Raw genomic sequence first — 24865 nt, 5'->3', positions numbered from 1 at the left:
ATAGAATCTTACTAGAATTGGTGTGAACATGTATACAATTCGATATAGACTATCTCCAATAATCTTTTGATTTTTGTTACAGTTCTTAAGTGTAAAGTAGAAGAGAAATGTAACTTACTGCACAAGTAACTATGCTTTCTGTAGCATGTTAAATTGCACTAGTTTCAGTTGGTACTTATTTAAAATAATACTGAAGCCTCACAGTTATAAGTACCACACACTAATAGTTTATAATATAACCATTTATTCATATCATACATTAATAACATTTTATATAGCTTTTAACCTTGTTTACACCAATCTATACATGGTCAATTAAAAGTAACTGTATTGGTTATATTAGTGAGAGAATCACTTTAAAAAAAAATATTTAATGTCCAAGATCTACTTAAACTAATACTTGGGGTTACAGTTATGTACTGTATTCATGACAATCATGGAAGCTTGTCTCACTTCCACCCGAGTTCCACATCTTGCTCTACGTACAGTTTGAAGCAGCTGAAAATATCATGGACCTACAAACATCAATTAAAACTATTACCTAAATGGAAAAACAAAAGAGAATGACTTGTACTTGCAATTTGATTAAAATTAAAGTTCTTCACCATGAAGGAAGTTATGAAATTAAGTCTGAAAATCTATAATGATCCTTTCTCACTAACTTGTGAAATAAGTGCCTGACAGCCAAGCATGGAGATTAAGGGTATTTAAATTGAAAACTCTGCTACATAAACTTTAATGCATACTATAGTGTTTAAAAATTACCTTAAAATTTCATTATGTGAATGGAGATCCTTAATTTACTTTGTTTCTTGGTACTTTCTATTTCACTTTTATTACAGTTCTAGAACTTTGTACATAGGTGAAGGTAAGAAAATTAATATTTCATGTGAAACAGTTAAGTTTAACAAATCTTGTCAAATTCATTAATAACATGTCATACATCTGCCTAAACATTGTAAAGACAAGTTGCTTTGTTATCATAATCAATTATTAAATGTGTAGTGGTTTATCAAACCTCAGAAAGGAAGTCCAGCTTTCTGCCTGCACTTCTGCATCAGTGCTCGCAACATAAACTGTTTACGGGACAATTCTCGAACATGCTAAAAAAGAAACAACTGTTCCAATAAAATAAAAATGAATTCTTACAGTTACTAAAGACTTCACTACAGTTGTTAAAAATATAAAGCAATAACATTTAACTGGATACATGAATTTTTTTTTTCTAATACACAAGTTTAAAAGATATGAAATGAGCCACAACTTTTCAAAGTTATAAATCAGCATTTTTCTTTTGTAAAGTAACACAGAAACTATCATAAAATTACTACATACAAAAACTTGCTTGAAATATGAAAATAACTGAAACATTACTTATATGTAGTTTAAGACTAAAAATTCGAGCTATATCTAGACAGACATCTGTGTACTTGACTTCCATATAATTGTCTCATTACATTAAAATGGAGAATTATTTATCAACCGACTGCTGAATTCCTGCTAATCATTAGCTACTAATGAACCAGAATTACAATGAGTTACAAAGTCCAAACTATTTTCCACTGATACACTACTGATTCTCTAGATACAGTTAAGTAAAAATGTGCTTTTCAACTTTTTACAGAAGTAATTCAAGATTTAATTAAACTACTTTCTTATCAATATATACTAATAAACCTGGCATCATAATATTATCAATAAATCAAATTTTAAAATATTTAGGTTTTTTTTAATTTTAGAAGATATTTCAATAAATTCTAAATTGCAATATAGAAAATCTTTCTACCCCTATTGTAGCTTTTGAGACTTATGTAAATTACAAACTTATAAATGCTACTAAAACATAATCTAACTTTATATCTTCAATCATCTTCTGTTACTTAAGATATAAATAGGTAAGTCCAATCTAAATGCCATACCTTATATAACATTCTGTATTTCAAAAAATATCAATAATTCTCTTTAACATTTGCTACATTACTTATAATAAATGGAGTTTAATTTACTGGGTTAATATAATGGACCCCCAATAGTACAGTGGTATGTCTATGGATGTATGACACTAAAATCAGGGGTTTGATTCCCCTCGGTGGACTCAGCAGATGCACTAATGTGGCTTTGTTATGAGAAAAACACACACACAGTTAGTATAATGGTATCTCATTCTCAATACTTTTGAATCTGTGTGCTGAATAAATCAAAGTTGCCATCACTTAGTTTAGTTTAACCAGCTTAGGGAATTATTTTAATCCACTCTTAACTGTAATAGTTAACAAACTAGTTAAATCACAATAGTTATAGGACATTGTATGCTTTGTGCATGTTATTTTCAATCTCAAACTAAATATTTTAAATAATTAAAAATTTGGGCTAATTTTTTTCAACACTGACTACAAAAAAGTACATGACCCAACACATATAAGCATTAATTTCTTGTTTTATGCACATATTTTTCTTTATTATTATTAAAGTAACTAAAATGTAAAAATTAGGAACTTGTTAGATCAAATAAAATAACTTAAACAAAAAAAAAACTAAATAGAAAGTAATAAATTAATTTGTCCACAAGAAACTTGTGTGTTATGTAATGCAATATAGTTTGAACTGTGTGTTTGCTGGGTGATTTTTTAGCTTTCTGTGGATGTTAGACATAATTCAAAGAGCAATAAACAGGATTAAGTTAAATAAAAACATGTAAACTGCCATGAACCTAAGGTTATGTAAGAACATAAATGTAATTTCCTATTACAAGCTATAGACATTCTAGAAAGAAAAAAGGGGTAATGTAGATTTATTTGATAACATTTGTGGTGGTTACCAAGTTTGTCAAATGAACTAAGCCTGTATACAGTTTTACCACACAAAAATGTTTTTGATATTCATTTAGGAGGTACCAGAGGTTAAGCAAATGGAATTTGAAAGCTGGAAGATGAAAGAAAAAAAAATTTTAACATCACCTTGCACTCAATACTAGTCAGAACCTGAGTTGCGTTTTGACTCCATAAATTCACAGATACATCTTTGGTAAAAATAATTAATAACCTAGATTTTTTGTGTACAAAACATTCTCCAATGTTCACTAAAAGCCTGACAAATTTTGTAATGATACATTTACTATATATGTATGGTTACTTGGTAATTATAATATTGGTCAAAATGGCCAAGACTGCATAAACATGATTAAATGCTATCCTTTATAAAAGCCATGGTGAAACTAATGCAAACAAATCTATGTTCTTTCAGTTTTTTAGCTAAATAATATGAGAGTCTGGTCCTACTACTAAAATCTATAGTTAAACAGTAACACATTACAGAAATTTTTCTACAATGTCAAAATTAACCTGTATGAGTCAATTACTAGTAAAAAAGTTGTTTGATATGTGTATAATGATGTCATGCCCATCAAATATCAGAAACTGAGATGAGAGAGTGCATGAAACAAACTACTAGTTCTCATGAGTTATTTAAGTTAATTATTTTTAATCTCAGAATGAAAGTCATTTTGTTCTTGTACTACTTTAAAATAATCGACAATTTCACAAACAAATATTAATAAAATATACTTCATCAAAAAAATTTAACTTTTCGTGTAATGTTTACTTAAAGTCTACCAACTTTTGTGAAGATACACTTTAATACATTAGAAGTTACTAGCGCATAATCTGCAATGAGTACAAATGATTAAGAGTTTGGTCTAATGGACCCAGGCAGTGTCAGTAAAGTTAACAGTACTGATTAAAATGTGATAACGTATCACATTATTTATCATATCATTCAGATTACCTTAAGAAACACATCCAGGACTATCACATTTTTTCGTAAAGCTTCTCCAAGAAAATAGATTGCATCTTCAGTTGCATTTTCTTCTGCAAAAGCATTAAGTAACCTGAAAGGAAATATTTCCAAATAAGGTGTAAGATACAAAATAAAGTGTGTTTGGTTAAGAAGTTTATATTTTATTTTGTAACATTTCAAACATTCTTAATTTACTAAATAATTATATGTAGACTAACTTCAATGTTGTGTTTTACCATTATGCTTTATATACTGTGACAGTATTTAATTAAAAACAATTGTAGTACAATGTAAAAAGCACTAAAGAACAGAAAACGTTTGTGTAAAATAACATGATTAGCTCCAGGAAAATATATTTTAATATCAACTTTTTACCTGTAAAGCTTTACTGAAAGTATACTTCAAACTTTGTAATACAGTTTGAAAACTGAAAGATACAACACTGGAACAGATTTACATAGTAAATAACAACTGTCAAATTTACTGAAGTTAGCAAGAGCATATGGTGGCAAAAAATTAACAATGTCTCAAAATTAAAATACTATTCACATGGTAATTTTGATGAAAAGACAGGTGAGAAAATCAAAAGAAGACTTAACCAAAAAATGTCTGAATTAATACATCTAGATCTTAATGTTTCCACGGTGGGAGAAGATACAAAGGTTGTTTGTCACATCTGTAATATTTGCAGAAGATACTATAGATGAAAATTGTGCAGTCACAAGAGAACCTTACACAGTAATCTTGTGTAACAAAGGCCAAAGGTGCATAATTTGGGTTGAAAAATCAGGACTAAAAAAAAAATTAACTTGTGGTTACACAAAAATGCACATGCAGCTATCTCAGGACAACCAAGATAGCAAAGATGTTGGAAAAACAAGGAATAAATTTTCTATTCTATCTTCAAGGTCTTTCTTTGTTTGAACAGTTGGATCTGCCAGGAGATTCACTCCTGGAAGATAAGCTTGTGAGATGACCAGGTGTAGACTGCCCAGTCTTGATACATAAAATGTAAAAGCATAGTTCTGTGCACTTTTTTTTTATGAAAGCAGCAACTGTATTTTTATCCTTGATAATACAGAAAGCTCATGCCATCCTTCCATACTGCAACAAAATACTGATAAAACTCCTACTTTTTTTTAGACCTCATACTACAAAGACCTCAATTTTCCAAAACAATTTCCAAGATGAAGATCTTGTATGGAAAGTTCCAGAGGAATATTTAATACAACTTCTATCCAAGCACCACCACCTGAAAGCCTTCCAATTCTCCATTAAAAATAACATCTCTGAGAGACAGCCTTCTGATATCATTCACTGCAAATACAATTACAGATGTCACAGGTGAACTAATACCAAACACAATCAAAGCAGCAACAGCAACCAAGAATTTAAGTATGAAAAAATATATGAAGTAAAGTTTCCAAAAGCATATACTCTAAATCCAGCAACTGTAAGGTCGAAACTGTATTATTACATCTTGATGTGAACTGACAGATGGATCAAAAACATAGTTAAGTGAAGGTGAGACTTGAAAACTCTCATCATGAACTGATACTTGCTATGAGCTCTTAAACATGTTGTGTATTTGCTATTTTGTTGAATTGAGTGTGTGAAAAGTCAGCCATGCTGATGAATATAAGAAGTCATGGCTGAGAATGCTTTGATGTAAACAAAATAAAACCAACACCAGGCTAAAGAAAACAGCCCAAAACAGATACATAGATAGAACAAAAGTAACATGCAAGCAGATAAATGAGAATATGAAAGCAAGTATGTTCAATATTTACTTTCATCATCCACCAGTACTTCCTTAGGTGAGTAGGGAGGATGTACATGGAAAAGTTTTACATCTTAAAACAAAGTCTTGGGAGAAACTAATTGTTCTAAACTTGTCAATCCTTTAAATATTTTGAAATAATGAAGATACAAAAATATAAGCCCTAAATGGGATTAATAAATGCAGTAATTGTGTCCTTAAGTACAAGAGACTACCTCTTGATAATGGAGATTGGGATGAAAGAGGGTCTTATACAGGAGTACCGAAGGACAAAGACGGGTAGAAAGCTTCAAGAAAAATGACAAATTTTGGTAGATACATCTAAAGTTAATATATCAAATACCACCTTTCATCAAAGTATGGTATACCAGGCTAACTGCCACCTCCTCCAGTACTATATCCTGGATGCCTTTCAATGGATCCCTTGTGGGATGCAAGATTGCCTTTATGACTTTTGGAAAACAACTGAAGTGGTAAAGAATGAAGATTCTTAAAACAAGAAGACAAAAGCAGAAGAAAAAAGAATGATATCCCTACTATAAGCATTATATCAAGAATTGATGCATGTGAAGTTTGCAAGAAACAATCAAAGCATGATGCCACAAAGCAACAGTCCTGAACTCCAGTAAAAACATTATACATAAAAAATGAAGATAATATCGCACCGAAACAACTAACAATAAGCCAGGGCAACAGTCTGACATAACATCTCAGAAAGACACTCAGAGAATAGGAGTAATGTATAGGACAGTAAGTTTGAACAAATTGGTAAATGAACTTTTGTTTTAAGATGTGTAGATACACATCTTATCTTAACTTTTAAACAAAAATATTATGACACCTAACTGGTCCAGAATGGAATAATGATGATGTAAAAATGTAATTAAACTAAAATATGCACAAAATATTTATAATTAAACAATTCAGCTTGTAAAACACATGTGCAATAACCCATAAACTTAACTAATTTTTAAAGTTCCATTTTAAACCTGATGAAACAGTGCTTAAAGATACCTTAAGGCATAAATTCAACTTACTGTTTATAGAGAGGAGCTGTAGTAACTACAGCATCATCAATGTCTACACCATCTTGGTCTTCCATTTTTGAAATAATTTCTTTCATCTCATTATTTTTCTCTCTCAGTGTGCAAACATTAGACTCAAGTTCAGCCTAGCAGTACAGAAATCATGAAGGAAAAACAGGTTTTTTAAAAATAAAAACAGTCACTCATTAGTCTATTCTTACCTACAAAACAGCCAAGTGATGGGTATTCATCCAAAACCAAAAAAAAATTTAATAGTCAAGTACATGTGGGTTATTAAAACATCACTGATGCAAGGGTAAGCAAGTGCTTCTAGCATACTCCTCAGTTCTAAGTATTCTTTCAAGTGTTTTGTTTTTAATTATTGTTATCACTCCAAATGACCAAAAATATAAAAACTATTTTGCTTCTGTGTGTGGAATGGATTTCAGAAATTTTATAGGATGATCATAAAAAAAGTTTGGTAATTCAGCATATCATATCTCACAAATGGTATGGCATACAAAGGTTAAATTACACAGGGATGGTAAGAATATCATGTTAACACAAATGCCACAGTTGTCACTAGGAGCTGCATCAAGACCTTATGTTTCTCACGTCTCCACCAGCATCCATAATGCACTGCATCTAACAGTGGACACTACAATAATAAAACTCATTTCATGTGGTATACTGACAATTGCATTCTGGATATCTGTAGTTGTGTGACACTTCCTGTGGTACACAACTGACATCAGGTCAACATGATCCACAGATCAGTTGGTGTCAGGTTTGGTAAAGAAGGTGTGCAATCACAAGCGATGTAAAATGGTTCCATTCTGGAAATGCTTCCACAAGATGGGTTGCACCTGGTTACAATATTCAGAGGGACACCAGCCTATATGACAACTTTGGTTGTAAGCATTCCCTTATACTGTGTAGCACTAATTGTGCAGGTTCATGCTCCATGTTGAGGGATATTCAAAAAATATGGCCCAATAGCAAAGTGAACATTAAATGTGCATTAGTATTTGACCAGATAATGCAATTGCACATGTTGACACTTCCAGAAAGGGTACAGTGTTCTTTATTTGTCCATAACATATTGATAGACCAATGTTTTCAATTTCAGTCTCAAAAAAACTGCAAAGCAAAATCAACATTAAGTAAACATTCATAAATTTGATCAAAGAATATTAGGGAGAGTTGTCCTGCCACAGTATAGCAAACCTCAGCAACAGCTTTAGTAGGTGATATTGGTCTGCCTGTTTATGACATATCACAAGTACAACTTGTCTGCTCAATTTTGTTTTTTTAATACTTTTGTACAGGAACACTGGAACAAGGTCTTCTTCAGATGTCATGTACTATATGGTATTACCTGAAGGTTATCTCAACATTGGATACTTTAGGTTTTCTTTCACTTGTTTACCTCTCAGCACACTTGTCAGTGGTTGGTTGATTCGGTGTCTTATGGCAGAAAGCAACTATGCTATCTGCACCAAACATCCGTTAAAAAGTTAAAAGTAAAGTAAAAGTATTAAAATACATAAAGAGAAAACAAAACAAAGTTTACTTTTTGAATTAAAAACTTAAACATTGTGAAATCCAATTTTTATATCTAGTGTACAGCAATAAGAGAAAAATTACAGTAATACTAGTTTTAAAGGACTTTCTGTAGCATAATTTTAATAATCATAACTTGCCAGGATGACTAACAGGTAAGTTCAAACATCAGCATTAGTCACCTGAAGTTGGCCTTTCCACTCATGGTTTTGAGTTATTTGACATTACAGCCATTTTATAATTTCATATCAAACTAGTTGTACTTCAAAAAGGAATAAAAAAAAAGGTCTTATTTATGAATTAAAAACTTAGTGTTAAAAAGGTCAAAGGCCTTTAAAAAACTATAAACATATGTAAGGTGGACAGTGTTATCATGATAGTGACACTGTCCAACATTATGTGTAAACCTTGGGACAAAACATGTCTAAAATGGTGTCAGTGCTGAGAGTCATAACAATGGCAAGACAGTAAAACATGGCTTATTGTGATCTGAGTGTCACACAGACAACACATTGGTGCATCAGTCCCAGATAAAAGAAAATGATGAGTTAAAAAACTATGACCAATACTTAGTCTAGTTACGACAATTTCCTCTTTCTGATTCTTACTGAAACAAGATGGCCAAAGTCCAATAGAGGGTTTTATTTAGAAAAGCTTGTTTTCACGTTGCTCACTCCAAGTTGATTGCCAACTAGCACGGAGCCGAGCCTTGAATACAGGGCCATAGTCAATGTATGAAACAGGCACAACAGTGATAGCACCAGGGCAGACAGACTTAGTTGCAGTGTCAGTGAGCTCATTTCTGCAAATACCAACATGGCCTGGTATCCAGAAGAACTGGATAGGAGTAGATATTAAAAAAAATGGGCCATTGGTTTTGAATATCAGTGAGAATAGAGTACTGATGTGAAGCAATTCCAGGTCTAACAGAGCGCTAAGTGAATTGGTATAAATAGTACAGTTCATGTACTGCATAGTTTCTATGTGATCCAGGGCAAGAGATACTGCATACAATTTGGCAGTGAACACAGAAATTATAGAGAGGATTCTGTGTGCAACAAATGAATCATGGCAAACAATGGCAGAGCCCACACAGTCATCTGATTTCGAACAATCTGTATAAATGGGAATGGAAGAATGATTTGAAAGATGTACAGCAAATAGAAGCTGATACTTCCAATCAGGAGTATCTTCCTTCTTCAGATGAAAGAAAGGTTACATTTTGGGATGGTAATTGGCAATGGTGGGATGGGCTGATCTGTGGATACCACTATGTAATCCAATGATAGACCTAATTCATCCAACTGCAACCTGGAAATGAAGGCTAATAGGAACAATGGCAGACCACCTATTATGAAAAAGTGTGGCCTACTGAGGAAGAAATTTTGAAGCATACATTAAAAAGACAGTTGCAAACTACGAAGGTATAGAGGGGGTTCATGGGACTGTGTACAAACTCTGAACTGGACAAGTGTGGAAGGCCCGTAAAGGTGAACAGGGTACAACATTTTCAAATCTAAAATCCTGGCAAAGCCACAGACCAGAGACCCATAGTCTAGTTTTGATCAAACACGGGAATGATAGATTTTTAGCATGGAACATCAATCTGTCCCCCAAGAGGTGGAAGAGAGGACATAGAGGATGTTCAATACACTTGACACATAGCTTCTTGATGTGTGAAATAAATGTCAGCTTGCAGTCAAACATAAGCCCCAAGAACTTTGCCTCAGGAATCACAGGAAGCACAACTTCACCAATGCAGAGTTCAGGTTCAGGGTGAATACCCTGTTGATAATAAAAGTGCATGCAATCAGTTTTGGAGAGAGAAAGATTGAAATTGTTTGCTGTGGTCCACTTTAGTAAATGACTGAGGGCAGTCTGTAGCTGTCGCTCAGTATACCTCATATCTGACAACTGACACCAGATGTGGAAGTTATCGACAAAGAGACCATTTGTAACTGTAGAGGGTAGTTGTCTACTGATGCCATTAATCTTTATAATGAAAAATGTGACACTCAAAACACAGCCCTGAGGAACTCCAAGTTCCTGTGAGAAAGAATGGGAAAGTGTTGAATTCACGTGGACCTGGAATTACTGATTCATTAAAAAATGTTTAATAGAAATTGGTAAATTGTCTTGCAACCCATAAGAGTGGAGGTTTCACAAGACGCCATACCTCCATGTTGTATCATAAGCTTTCTCAAGGTAAAAAAATACAGAGAAAGTATGTTGTCACTTGAGGAAGGCTTTCCTGATTGGTGTTTCAAGTCAAATCAAGTGGTCCATGGTGTAGTGCTGTCTTCAGAACCTACACTGAGTGGGTGAGAGGAGGTTGTTTGATTTGAGGAAGCAAACAAGACAAGCATTAACTATTCTCTATGAGACCTTACAGAGATCTCGTCAAAGCAATTGTATGGTAGTTCAAAGGAATCTTTGGATCCTTCCCAGGTTTAAGAAAAGAATACAATAGCATGGTGCCAAGCATCAGGGTAAAACATTCTCCTGCTAGATCCAGTTAAAAACAATCAGAAGAATAGCAAGAGAGGCAGGAGAGAGATGGTGCAACATCTTGTAATGAATATCATCAGAGTCGACTGATATACTGCCAGACCGATGAAGAGCAAGTTCAAGTTCCACTTGTGTAAGGGGGTGATTATATAAAGTCATAGAGACGATCAGTCCAAAAGGAAAGAGGTGATCACTCTGCCCATGTCTTGATGGCTAAAAAGGTGGGGGATGAAGCAGAAGTACAAGATGCATGAGAAAAGCTTTTGCCAAAAGTTTGATGTTCTAGGTATCAGCAATTTCCTGGCCATCAGATAACAGGATTAAAAGGGAGCAGAAGTATACTGACCACTAACCTTTCAAATTTTGTCCCACATGACTTTGGAACTGGTGGTAAAAGAAATGCTAGAAGTGTATTTTATCCAAGATTCACTATGACTTTGACATCTGACCTGCTGAGCATGTGTATGAGCCTGCTGAAATGCAAGACGGTTTAAAAATGTGGGATACCTACAAAAGGTATCCCAAGCCCTTTCTTGAGCTTTTCTTGTCATGTGACAGGCAGGATTCCACCAAGGATGAGGATACTGTGGGAAACGTGTTGAGGTTTCAGGAATCCACCGAGCAGATGATTGAACAATACAGTCAGTTACTGCTGCTATGCAGTCATCTATTGATGGCTTACATACAATGGCAGAATCAAGTTCTGAGAGATTGATGAAATAAGGCCAATTAGCCTGGTCCAAATTCCATCGAAGAATGCGGGGTTGGAGGGCATCAACCACGGCCAATCTCTCTCAAAATGATAGGAGAATGATCATTGCCCCATGGATTACTGTTGACTCTCCAAGAAAACTAAGTGCAAAGTAAAGGGGAGCAGATAGAATGATCTATAACATGTAAAGAACTGACTAGATGAATGAAAATAAGCATAAGAACCAGTATTTAAGAGAGACAAGTTGTGGTCCAAGAGCATATGCTCTATAGCACAACCCCCCCCATCAATACTAGCACCACTCAGAGGGGATTATGTCCATTAAAATCTCCCAATAGTAAAAAATGGGGATGGTATCTGCTCAATGAGGGCTTCAAGATCTGACTAATTATAAATTTCTTCAGGAGGCAGGTAGAAAGAACAAATAGTGATGGTACAACCCAAGGAAATACAGATGGCTACAGCCTCCAAGGGTGTATCAAGTGACAAGAACAGGGTGGGCACATGCTGATCAGCCAGCAATGCCACCCCACCATGCACTCATCCATCATGACCTATCATTTATATAGAAGGAAAATTGCTGAAGGGTGACTGTATCGGCAGGTTTCAGAAATGTTTTCTGTAAGGATAGGCTCAACGGATACTAAGAATCAATCAAATCCTTAATATCATCTAAATTTTATCAAAAGCTTTGATAGTTCCACTGGATCAGAGTGGCCATTGTTATTTTTGTGGAGGAGAATGTGGCAGGTAGATCTTCTGTTTGCAACCATGTTTTTTTTCCTTTATTGGACAAAGATCTATCAATCTCCATGGATCCTGCCCTAGGTCATATTGGCAGGTCTGTGTTTGTGGACAAAGATTCCAATGACTGAGGGTCTGAACGAATGGTCAATTTACTTCTCGGAGCTACAGAAGAGGATGGACCCAAGAAAACACTCGAACCTGAAGGGAGTGAAACTGGGCAGTCACTGGAAGGAGTGGTAGGGACAGAGATTGAAGTCGACATAGATGCGTTAATGTTTTTAACTGTGGAGAGTGCAAGATTAAGATGCTTTGCAAACGACTCAGTTGGAGGTATGGAAAGATCTGTCTAAGCTCCCACTGTGGTAATGGAATGGAGTACAGCAGCATATGTCTCTGGGTAGGTGATATTATTAACAGTCTTTAAGCATTGCACCTCTTTCTCTTCTATCCATTTAGGGCAAGAAATAGAGTAAGAGGGGTGTGGGTCACTACAGTTAACAGAGTGTGGTTCCAGGTTGCACTCATAAACATCGTGGCCTTTACAACCACAATGAGCACAATGAGGTTAGGAATGTAAGGCTGTACCTTGCAGTTCAGATAACCTGCTTTGACTGTGGTAGGAGGACATGGTAATGTAAATGTCAATATCAGGACATTGGTAGGGTCCATAATTCCATCTTTACAAATGAGGATTTAGCACACTGCAGGAATGCCTTGGCTGGAGAAACCAGTGAGAATTTCAGACTTGGGAATGTTCTTTAAATCCCTCTCAACTATAAACTCCTCTGGAAGAATTCAATGTTGCATGAGGACTAACCTCAATGGATATATCTGCAATGGCTTTTGATATCACGAGGAGTTTGGTATGTTATGGTGAAGATGTTTCCACCAAAATGTCTCCATAGCAAAACTTCTTTACTGACTTTCTGAATGAAAATGGAGACATCTGCCCCAAGGATTATTCAGATAAGAAATGGATAATCAGAAGTTAAGGTGTAAAATCTGGCTGTAATATTGACTGTAAAACAGAGTTGTCCATGTGTGTTCTGTTTCCACTGATCTTTTTTCAATTTTTTCATTTTTATTTATTTTGTTAGAAAGAGGGGTATCCATAATAAAGAAGCTACATTCCAGTGCCCACTGACTCCACCCACCACAGAGTCCTATGAGTGAACGTACTACAATGCCAAACAAGGACATGCAGCAACACCAGAGTTTCATAAGCACTATACCAAACCATCAGCATCAGATACAATGTCCACAACACCTGTTGAGAACATCCAACACTAGTACTTGGTTGATCCTAGCCAAAGTGGTGTGTAAGAGTTAGACCCCCAACCACCAGGATCCTCTCCTTCTCTTCATGAGTCACTAAGCACAGCAATATGTGGGAGAATGTTTAGATCCCAGAGGAGGTAAACTAAAAGAACAGAACATTCCCTTGGAAGTCCATTCACTACATAAAGAAATCCACACCAAGGGGCCCACTTATGTTTCACATTAACTGAATTTGCTGCAATCTGATCAACAAACCCATTTAAACTCATGATAAATAGATGACAGAAATCATAGTGATGTCCCCAATGGAACATAAGATACTTGTTGCATTTGGATCTTCTGAATACCCTTATCAACAATTATGCAAATTGCACTTTTCTATACCATACCATTCATGAGATATAGCACACTTAACTGCAAATTTTATAATCACCCTGTATTTTCAATTACATTATATATTATTCATATCATAAGTAATATTTAAAATATTCCTTCTTCACTGGTCTCATCAGGTAGAGATACCAACTATTTCAAATGACTGAGTGTAATGATTGTAGACAGAGCCCGTACAGATATCGTATAAACACTGGATACAGTTCTGTGTCATCCATGTCTGTGGATACATCTGTGGCTAAACTGTAAACACTGTTAGAAAGTATGCTTGAAATCATTTTGTCATCTTCACAACCCAACATTTGTACAATGGCTGTAGTTTTGGTTCTAGCACAGCCATATTTTTTCACTATATCAGAGTCAGAGAACATTTTTATGAATAGATGTCCTGCATGATCAGCTACAGCTAGGGGTAAATTATGAGCAATGACAAACTGCATGAACATCACTTCTGCATTTATGGTTTCATTTTCTGAATTCTTACTCATAAATGTCATTATCTGCATCGTTTTTTGTCTTTGCCTCAGCCTTTTGTTGGCGAGATGCCGATTTTGTATGTCTGGAACAATCAATTATCCCGCGATGCGCCACAGAAAAATCGATGTGACAAACTGTACAAAATGCATGACTGTCACTGACTTTTGATGCAATGACCAGATATTTTGCACTATACTCTTTCCTAAAATTTTTGATTCACAGTTTTAATCTTTTTAGATTTGCTAGAAACAAGACAATCTGGTGAACAAGGCCTCTTTTTTTCCATCTTGTGAACGATCGCATTGGTGTTTTTATGCCGCTTGGAAAACGAGAAATACCCATCTACGCAAGCACCGATTGGTTGACAAGCACTGGTGACGTAACTATGGATTCCACCACATACGCAGTGTGGAGAAGCACTGCACTCAAACTATTGGTAGACGTTGGAGATACAAATATTTTTTTTACTATTTCAAGCACAAACATGATTATCACAAGTAGCCATTTGGACTATGTCTTTTATTTATTATCAAAATTTATTTGTATCTCACTACAAATTTTCTTTTCACCCCTTTCAAGCCCTGGGGCACAATTTATCACTTTATTGTATAGGCGTATATAATACATAATAATTTGGGAGTTGCAACAAGTCATAATATTTGTCTGTATGAGTGTATAGTCGTAATGTATACACCAAAATCGTAACGATTACACTCAAATCGTAATGGTTGGCATCTCCATCAGGTAGTACATGATTTAAATCTAATTTACATATAAAAATTAGGATTTTTGTTTTTTAAAGAGATGGATGTGAAACATTTTAAGGGAAGTTATCCATATTCCAAAACTAATAGCTCAACATGTAGGTACTTGTTGTAAAGATTGGTAGAGCAAGGTATGAAGTAATTATGATCTAGAAAGATGCAATTTGTATACAAACTGTAAATAACTGTTAAACATAGCAATTATGCAATTAACAATAAATCAACCAACAATAATTCAACCAACAAACAATAACAAGCACAAATATCTTAAGTTACTATTCTTCCTAATAATAACAGGTTGAAATTTAATCAACTATATAATAATACAATGCACAGATGTTAGACTGGTGTTAAAAACTATCATGTATCAATTAATAGAAATATAAAATGATGTCAAACTTACCATGTAATAACTAATAAACAAATATTAGGCTGAATTTAAATTTATTATTATCAATTAATGTGCTTACATAACACACCAATATCAGGTTAAAGTTCAACTCATCAAACAACATAAATAAATAAATATAAAAATAGTACTTTCAATCAATGATGTAATAATAATAACCAAATATCTGAAAATTATCTCTACCACACATCTATTAAATCAAGTATCAAAGTTGAATTTCATCATGTAACACAATATAAAATATTAGCTCAAGTCCAAGCTAACAAGTTACAAAGAGCCAAAATTTTGAGATTTCATGTTCTACTTGAGAAAATCATAAACAAAGTATTCCAGTTTAATTGGAAAGTATGTTAGGCTTATCTTCATATAATTTGCAGAAAGAAATAACACACCTTTTCCTGTTCTAACTTGCTTATAATGTCATCCAATTTACTTTTTCCAATATTTAGATCATCTTGAGTTTTCTTAAGGACCTGAATTTCAGCCTGAAAAGTTTAGCACACAGTTTAGTCACTTAACTATTGCTATTTATGATACACTTTAATACCTTTGTAACATACAAACATAAAAGAAATTTAAAATTTATTTTTGTTACATTCTTAGTTATATTCTCTTAAGTAATGGGATAATGTTTCTAAATACCTCAAACTTAATTTAATACCTGCATCTGAGCTATCACTTCTCTCAACCTTTTCTTTAGTTTGTCTTCAACAGCTGAGAGAAGAGATGCACGGATGTGTTCTTCTGAAATTGTCCCAGTATTAGCCTGACCTGGTGCATTCTGCTGAGTTACTGCTGAAACAGTAGATGGGGGATATGAAGGATAACCCATTGAGGATTGACTACCTACTGGAGGATAAGAAGAATATCCTACTGTTGAAGGTGTAGAATACACAGGATAATTACTTGCTGGTGGGTAGGCTAAAAAAATGTTAGAAAGTACATATACAGTGTTAAAAGCAAGTTTTAGACAAATGTTGACCTTAAAGACCAAAACTAATTATGAATAAAAATGTGAACAATTAGAGTTTTAATTTGCCATTTAATTTCAATAACTAAAACGTACATTTAATGTGAATCAAGCTGACATAATGGAAGAATTAGATGAAAAAAACACACCCAAAAAACTGGCATGTCTTGAAATAATATTAGGGGGAAAACTAAGAAACTACATTTGTCAGCCCTTTAATGCAATGAAACTTTTCTAACACAGATACACAGTTTTAAATAATAGTGTCAAGTCAGTTGTTACTGTACATTAAATGGTATGCTGTTTGTTTTCCCGTCATGACTGTTTACAATAAAAACATGAAATAAACTTAAAAATGCTTTAACCTCTCAAAAGTTTAGAATTATTATAAATATTTAAAAGCACACAGATAATAAGGTTACCAAATCTTCCATTTCTTCTTGCATGAGATTTAAATCACAATATACAATTAAAATTAACATTGAAACAATTTTCATCATTGCTAATTGCCAGTCAGAACTGGCTGAAAATGAATCTAATCTTTATTAACCTATTCACAAATCCTGCTATAACTTTGTTAGAGATCTAAAACTTCTACCCTGAAAAATAAATCAGTTCTACCTGGATAAGATGGGTAACCAGTAGCCTGTGGTCTGTATTGTGACGGTTCAGAAGTAAGAGGCATAGGAAATGATGGCTGAGGACCTGCATTGGCTGCAGTTGGATAAGGAGGATAAGATGGGTTGCTCACAACACCTGGCATAGGCATGTAACCTGCATAATAAGACTCCACTCAGTTGACATGCTTTGCAAAGTTTCTTTAGTTTACAACACAGTCTAAATGTACTAATTAATCTATGTAAATCTAAACACACATGCAGATCATTAAATAAAGCTGAACTGACCAGTTTAATGAACAATAACAAAACTGTTGACATTTTTATGTTTCAAGTTCTTAAGAAAACAAGAACATAAGTAATTACATCAATGTTAACTGACATTCATCTTGACCAGAAAATGTCATAAAGCTTATACATACAAAAATGTATGTATAAGAATAATGTATAAAAGAAATACACTGTTATATACATATTAACAAATCTATTGATTTTCAACTGTCTTATTTTCATCTACTACATTAACTACTCTTTAAGTATCACTACAACATTTTTAGATTAGCTTGGATCTAACACCTGAAGTAATGAGTACAATAACCAATTAAATATCCCCTGTTCAAACACTCTAAATTTAAAACTATCTAATTATAAAAACAACAGCACAATTATTATAAAAAGTATTAACATAATTATGACCATAATAAAAATTGTGGCATAAACACTTTGAAGCCTGAGGTAAACATACTTTAATGATGAACATATAAAATTGCTCTGTCCTATCACAGCTTTGTTTTGTTGCAAAAATACACCAAGAAATATCGTAAATGTATCATACTTCTTTTAAAAGAAATATTTCAAAGAAGGTAAGTAACCAAACTGGCCATCTTATTGGCAAATATTAGGTAAAACACAATCTCTTTTCACATTAGACAATTATATACTTATAAAAATAAAACTCCCATCAGAAACTACATAAAACCAGACTTCTAAAATTCAAGAAATTAAAACATACTGACTAAATAGTAGAAAAGTGAAATGCAGAAAGCTACTATACAATAATCATTCAGCAATTTAAAATAGTTAAAAACATTAAAATACACATTTTCAAATAAGAAAGCAGTATTCCTAGATATATTTTTTTACATACAGGCAATATTAAACATTGTAGATCACTGGAATATACAGCTCTTAACATTTTTTTTATCTGAAAGTGTAATTCTGATTGGTATTTAACTCCCCACACAGTTCAGTTATTTTCCTCATGTGTCTCCTTAAGGTATAACATTCCATTAGCTTGAGGCAACTCTCACCTAATTTCACATGTTTTAACATGAACTGAGGTGGACCAATAGGAGGGTTACACAACCTTCATACACAGTAATTGTCCCTATGCATTTGCACTTACAGTACTTTCTTGTTATGATAAAATGAGATGAAACAGAAGTGGAGAGAACCAGTGGAAATATGTGAGGAGGTAAGTATCTATTGGAAATAAATTTTTGGAATAGGAAAATGTTAATTTGCAAGACAATAGCTCACCTTTCCACACAGTTCGGCTATAATTCTGCATTGAATTGGTGAAGAGAAAGATTAGTAGAAAATATATCCAAGAGGAAATCCTTTCAGAAAGCACTGACTTGGGTATGTTTTTCACATGGAATGTAAAGAGGGAAAATGCAAAAGAGCCCTATGTGTCACACAGATGGATGGAATGAAAACATGACTATCCAATTGGGACATGTTCAAATAATAACTTGTGTGCTTATATTAACTCTTCAGAAGAGACTCTTATCTGTATGAGAAAGGCACTTTAGCTCTGCAGTATGATGCTGTATAACATGTCCTCAAATTTACACCACTGTAAAGACACTAGTTAAAGGAGGAAAGCACAAATATTATGACTTATAGAAGTGTCTTGCACCACCCTGACAGCATCACCACTGCCCCATTTCTCATTGCACTATGCTATGCCTATCCAGTAAAGATTCTCTTTGGACCACCACACCAGTAGCTACGAACTGGTGAGTGGCAAGGATCTCCTATGTTTCACTAAACAAAGGTCCACACTGGGGATACCTAGATCCCCATCAGACCTCCAGCCAGGAAGATCTCTTACTAGAAGCAGTTCAATCGGTAGCAATGAAATAAAGTGGAAATAGAAGGGGATGAAGTACATTATAGTACCAGGTAATGTGAAATGTCATGGAAAAGAACCTCTGAATAACTAATTAGGATAGAGACCAACAAACCATGCATAAATAACCAGGTAGAAATGTAATTCACAGTATGAATAACAAGTAGAAAGACCAATGACAAAAAAGCAACCACAGTCATTGATAAACAGCACAAAATGAAGAATGCCTCACAAGTAGAAGATCTTGCCCAACTGAGGATAGGTAAGACAAATAACACACATGAGGAAGGAGGTAACATATGAGGGTGACAAAAGAGAGGGAATATATTGGGAAGATTGTTTGTTTGTTTTTGAATTTTGCACAAAGCTACTCGAGGGCTATCTGTGCTAGCTGTCCCTAATTTTGTAGTGTAAGACTAGAGGGAAGGCAGCTAGTCATCACCACCCACCGTCAACTCTTGGACTACTCTTTTACCAATGAATAATGGGATTGACAGTCACATTATAATGCCCCTACGGCTGAAAGGGCAAGCATGTTTGGTGCGATGGGGATGCTAACCCGCGACCCTCAGATTACGAGTCGCACGCCTTAACACACTTGACCATGCCGGGCCCATATTGGGAAGAGAAGGGGGTCTAAATGTCAAGTGGACCAAGGATGACTAGTCAAAGAAGTAACAAAATATGACCCAACAAAGAGTGTATGTACAGTTGATGACCCAAGGGAGAAGGCAAATAAAGAAACATGCATATAGAAGGAGATTAGAAAAGGCCTGGTTGAGAAAAATCAACTTAGAATGGGTGTCTCTCATATGATTAGTAGAAGAAAATACTATGGAACTAATTGAATGGAACCTCTCCTTGAAGAATTTTCATGGTGTCAGAAGTTACAGCAAAGAGGAACATAACTTGACCCAACAAGAAGTGGAACAGGATAAGACAGAAAAGAAGAGAGAACAGATGCCTAGAGAAAACCATGTGAAGTATAATGAAGTGTCTTAAATAAAAGGCAGAGTTAGGAGCAAGAATAGAGAACAACAGAGAAAAATAAGGAACCAGAAAGTGGAATAGAAGATAAGGGTCTTGATCCCCCAAGCTGGCCAAATAGATATCAAATACAAGGAAATGAAAAAAAACAAAGGAAGAAAGTCTGCAAGTTTGGACAAAGTCAAAAACATGAGGGGAACAATACATTCAAGTGTGTGAGAGGAGTTATTAGAGAAAGGAAGCAGCATATAATCTAACTACAAATAAGAAGACAAAACGAGGTGAACCCCCAATAATCATGGGGATAAAAATGAGAAATAATAAAGAGAACAAGCAAAAGATAAAAAAAAAGAACATACCAAAGAATGAAACCCAAAAAAGTACTGAAAGGTCATGGTCACCTCTCAAATGGTAAGGCACAGCTAAAATAAAAGATTGTTTCCCATTAAGGAGAAAGAAAATTGGTTAATGGGATAAGGTCAGGAGACCCAGTAACTATATGATAATCCACAATATGTTAAACAATGGCTGTAATGATTCCAGAAGCAATCTACAGTAGAAATAAAGCCTGTGTATGAACAATATCACCCATACAGGACTACAAATAAGTCAGTTATTTGAGAATTCACGATAAAAGTTGAAGTGTTCGAAATTAAAGCCAAAGGAAATTAAAATAAAATTTTAATGCAAATATCAATAGATTAAACTCAGATGAGAAATTTAAATACAACTGGTCAATGAAATGCCAAAGAGAAGAAAAGTTATCATAATTGCATGTGTATAAGGGAAGTTACTGTGCATGGAGGTTGTGGTGCCATCCTACTTCTGGGACTTTTGTCACACATCAACTCGCACAGTTGCAGTTCACATTAACACGTGTAAAATAAGGTGGTAGTTGTCTCAAGGTTAACATATAAATCTCGTAAGTAGATGCACAGTGAAAACAGATGAACTGTATGCAGAGGTGAGTTATTGTCTTGAAATTTTAAACTACCATCAGGCTATAAATTGAAAAAATATATTATTCTCAATTTTTAAAATTATGAAAGACAATTATAATGAAATGAGCATTAAAAGTATCTAATGTGTTGTAAAAAAGCCCACAACTCTATTCTTGCTCCTAACTCTGCCTTTTATTTAAGACACTTCATTATACTTCACATGGTTTTCTTTAGGCATCTGTTCTCTCTTCTATTTTTTAAAATATTTTCATATGAAATCATTCAGCCCTCTTGCCTAAACTTTTTTCAGGCAATAATGTAATAGTCATGACAATAACTGACATTTAATACTAAAGTTATTAAACATATAGCATTATAATGAATATAGAATATGAATCAATTGCTTTGATATAAATATATGAGGAAAATACAACTAAAGATATTACATAGAGAAATAAAAAAAGGAATTTTTCAACTTCAAATAACACATTGTAAAATTAAAACAGTAAAATTTAGTTAAGATTGTCTGACTATTATTTGGTCAGAAATGTTGCTAACCTTTAAGTTTATTTCTCTGGATAATACCTGTAATTGTATTTTCCTCAAATTTATTATATCAAAACAACTTATTTATATTCTAAATTCACCATAATTTTATATGTTTAATAACTTTAATACTACAGAGTGTTTGGAAAGTCACTGTACACTTATGTATTTATTAACAAACATGTTTCAATATAGAATACAGGAGGTAAATATGAATGACAATTATAAACAATGTTGAATGTGATCCCTGTTGGCATCAATACAGGCTTGAATCCTTCCTATTTTGTTTCTAAACACTGCTGTCCAGTTGCTGGCTTGAAATAGATTGAATAGACATATGATTACAAAACTGCACAGTGACTTTCCAAAACACCCTGTAGATGTCAGTTATCATCATGAATGTTGTTTAGATACCAATTTTATTGCAGTCTTCCACAGTTTAATGAATTTTTATTGGCTAGTACATTGTTGCCTGATGAAGACTCTGATAAGAACTGAAATTTCACAAATAAAAGTATAATAACAGAGAAAAGTCTGTGCATAATTCAATATCTACATTTACCTACATTATAAGAATAAACAACACCTTATCTTATTTAATGAAATTCTACTTTAATGTAACAATTACTACAGAAAAAACTTCAAGACCAAAAATAAAGTACAGAAAACATTATACGAGATAAAAATCAATAAAACTGAAACTTTTTATTTTACTTAAAAATACTGCATGACTGTTAGAGTTTTATGTATCTCGTCAATTTTGTCAGGAATTAAAAAATTCTTTCTTTAAAACATTTCCAGACAAGTAGCATGTATTATTCAAAAATATAATACTATGAATATCATGCCTTTAACAATTATAACATTTAATCATGCTAAAGAAACCTGAGAATTACAAAACAAAGACGAAGAAAGCCAAGAAACAGTCACAATATAGAAGCAGAGGTTTCAAAATGACCACTTACAAGGATTTCCATGAAATGTGGCACACACCTGAGTCACAGCTATTGATTCCAAATATGGCACGTAAGATTGTAAAACAAGAGAGATCAACCTTTAACTTTTCTGTGGCCATTTACTTCAGACTTTAGTCACACTTTAAAAAGTGTTTACTAATTATGAAATCTATTAGAACTATCACTGTATTCTGAATATCAACATGCTATAAAATAAGGTTGTTCACTAACTAATGAGATAGGGTCTATATAACCACAAATGACTATCAGTAAATTAATTCCTGATCGACATATGATTATGAAGCCACTTTCTATTACTGACTTTAATGCCCCTAGTTCATTAGCTGTTAGGTGACATATAAAAATCTTGCAATTAAAACAAAGTGTAGGAACTCTCCAATGGCATATATAAATTTTTCCTTTGTTCAGTTTAAAATATCATAATTAACATAACAAACCTCACATTAGCTTAAATTTTGCAAACTAATTCCACTGGATCAAATACACAGTGTCCAAACAACTTCTATTATACTTTGAACCTTATGGGCCTACAAGTGCTGAAATACTGGAGGAATAATGCAAAATTATTTATTATGGAATGTAAATATTACTTATTGCAGTTAGAGAAAACTTTTAAAAATAATCCCTTTAAAATTACAAAATATTCCCAGTGTAGCCAATTATAAATGTACTTTTGATAACCTTACTTCTTGTTTATCTGCATTCATTATTCATAACAAAATACACTGGTCATTCAGAAGTCATGATGACATCTTCCCCAAAATTAAAAGTTTCATAAAATCTGTAATATGTTTGTTATCACTTTATGCAGTATTCTGATAGGGATGGCTTTTAAATTAGCAAGAAAAATGAACACTAAGATGTTAACAGCAATTACACAAACTTAATTATGCATGACCATCTGTGTGATGAAAACAGGACTAACCTGGAATATTTATGAAAGCTCTATGATATTAAGCTTAACCAGCTTGAACCAATGAATATATGAATAAAACTACTGCTTCTACTGTAATACAGTTTGGACTGTTGAACTTTACTTACACCCTTATCTTTTCTGCAGTAAAAAAAGTAATTAAAGAGTTCCCAAAAAAACTGATGGTAATTTAAGCCTTACATTATTTTTATAATTCAAGTGTTGCAAGATTCTTTATTTAATAACCTAACGATGTAAAAAAACTGATTCATCTAAAACTAACCAACTAATTGACCAGTACACAGTTATGGGTTAAAATCAAATCATTAAGTTTTTATTTTTACAGGAGACCTACATAAACAGTTACTACCGTGTTTCTCCGATAATAAGACCTACCCATAAAATAAGACCTAGTGTGATTTTTGGGAATAGTTTTAATATAAGCCCTACCCTTAAAATAAGCCCTAGTTAAGAGTGGCAGGAAGAGGAAAGAAATAAAAAAAATTAATTTATTAATTAGTTTAATAGTTAGTTAATTAGTTTGTTTAAGTATTAATCAGTTAGTTTCATAGTTTAATAATAGTTTATTTTAAATGGTTAGTTTAACAGTTTTACTTTGTAACTTCATTTTTTTAATATATCAAAATAAGACATCCCCCGAAAATAAGCCCTAGTGTCATATTTTGGAGTGAAAATTAATATAAGCCCTGTCTTATTTTCGGAGAAACATGGTACTTACTATATGGTGGTGTTATAGTTATAATATTGCCTGACTATGATATTTAATTCCTAATGATATCTTTAATTGGTGAAACAAAGATTAATTTTAAATAATAATGTTTAAATTTATTGTTTTAAACCAGTTTATGGATATCTTCATTTCCTATTCAATCTGTAATTAGATCAAATAAACTTGGGAAATGTTATACAAAAAAAAAAAAAAGGTTTAACCAAAGAATCATGCTTAACGGTGATTGCAAGCAACTGTTCCAAGCACACAAAAAAAAAAAAGAGTTTCATGATATTTTAAAGGGTTTTAAATATATTGTATAGATGTTTATCTATACAATTAAAGTACAATAACAACTGTTCATTTATTGATGTGCTTGTTTGTTTAACAATATACCAAGTACATATGATATTTGTAAAAAAAAAAAAAAGTAGATAAAGTATTACTATTACAATTATTAAAAATAATATTTTATGCTAATTTCTATATTTAAGTATTTATAAACAAATATTAAAACTGTCATTAAATATTTACTTTTAATTTGATTACAGGTAAATTTACACTCACAATTACTTTTAAAAATTAAGTGCTCTGAAAAA

General features: G+C 33.2%; 1 protein-coding gene across 3 annotated transcripts in view; it reads right to left on the bottom strand.

Moving 5' to 3' along the window:
* Positions 1–227: 227 nt before the first annotated feature.
* TSG101 (tumor susceptibility gene 101) overlaps positions 228–24865 on the bottom strand; it is a 49075-nt gene continuing 24437 nt past the window's right edge. For all 3 annotated transcript variants that reach the window (XM_076478565.1, XM_076478564.1, XM_076478566.1), the window contains 7 exons: positions 17043–17195; positions 16113–16372; positions 15844–15936; positions 6613–6746; positions 3784–3886; positions 1019–1103; positions 228–515 (listed from right to left, as the gene is read on the bottom strand). In XM_076478565.1, coding sequence (XP_076334680.1) covers positions 1020–1103; positions 3784–3886; positions 6613–6746; positions 15844–15936; positions 16113–16372; positions 17043–17195 — 827 coding nt within the window. In that variant the 3' untranslated portion in view covers positions 228–515; position 1019. The remainder of the gene's footprint in view (positions 516–1018; positions 1104–3783; positions 3887–6612; positions 6747–15843; positions 15937–16112; positions 16373–17042; positions 17196–24865) is intronic.

This window comes from Tachypleus tridentatus, chromosome 13 (assembly GCF_004210375.1).
Source record: "Tachypleus tridentatus isolate NWPU-2018 chromosome 13, ASM421037v1, whole genome shotgun sequence".
Taxonomy (NCBI): Eukaryota; Metazoa; Arthropoda; class Merostomata; order Xiphosura; family Limulidae; genus Tachypleus; species Tachypleus tridentatus.
Note: the sequence above shows the minus strand (reverse complement) of the source record. Positions and strands in the feature narration are given on the sequence as shown.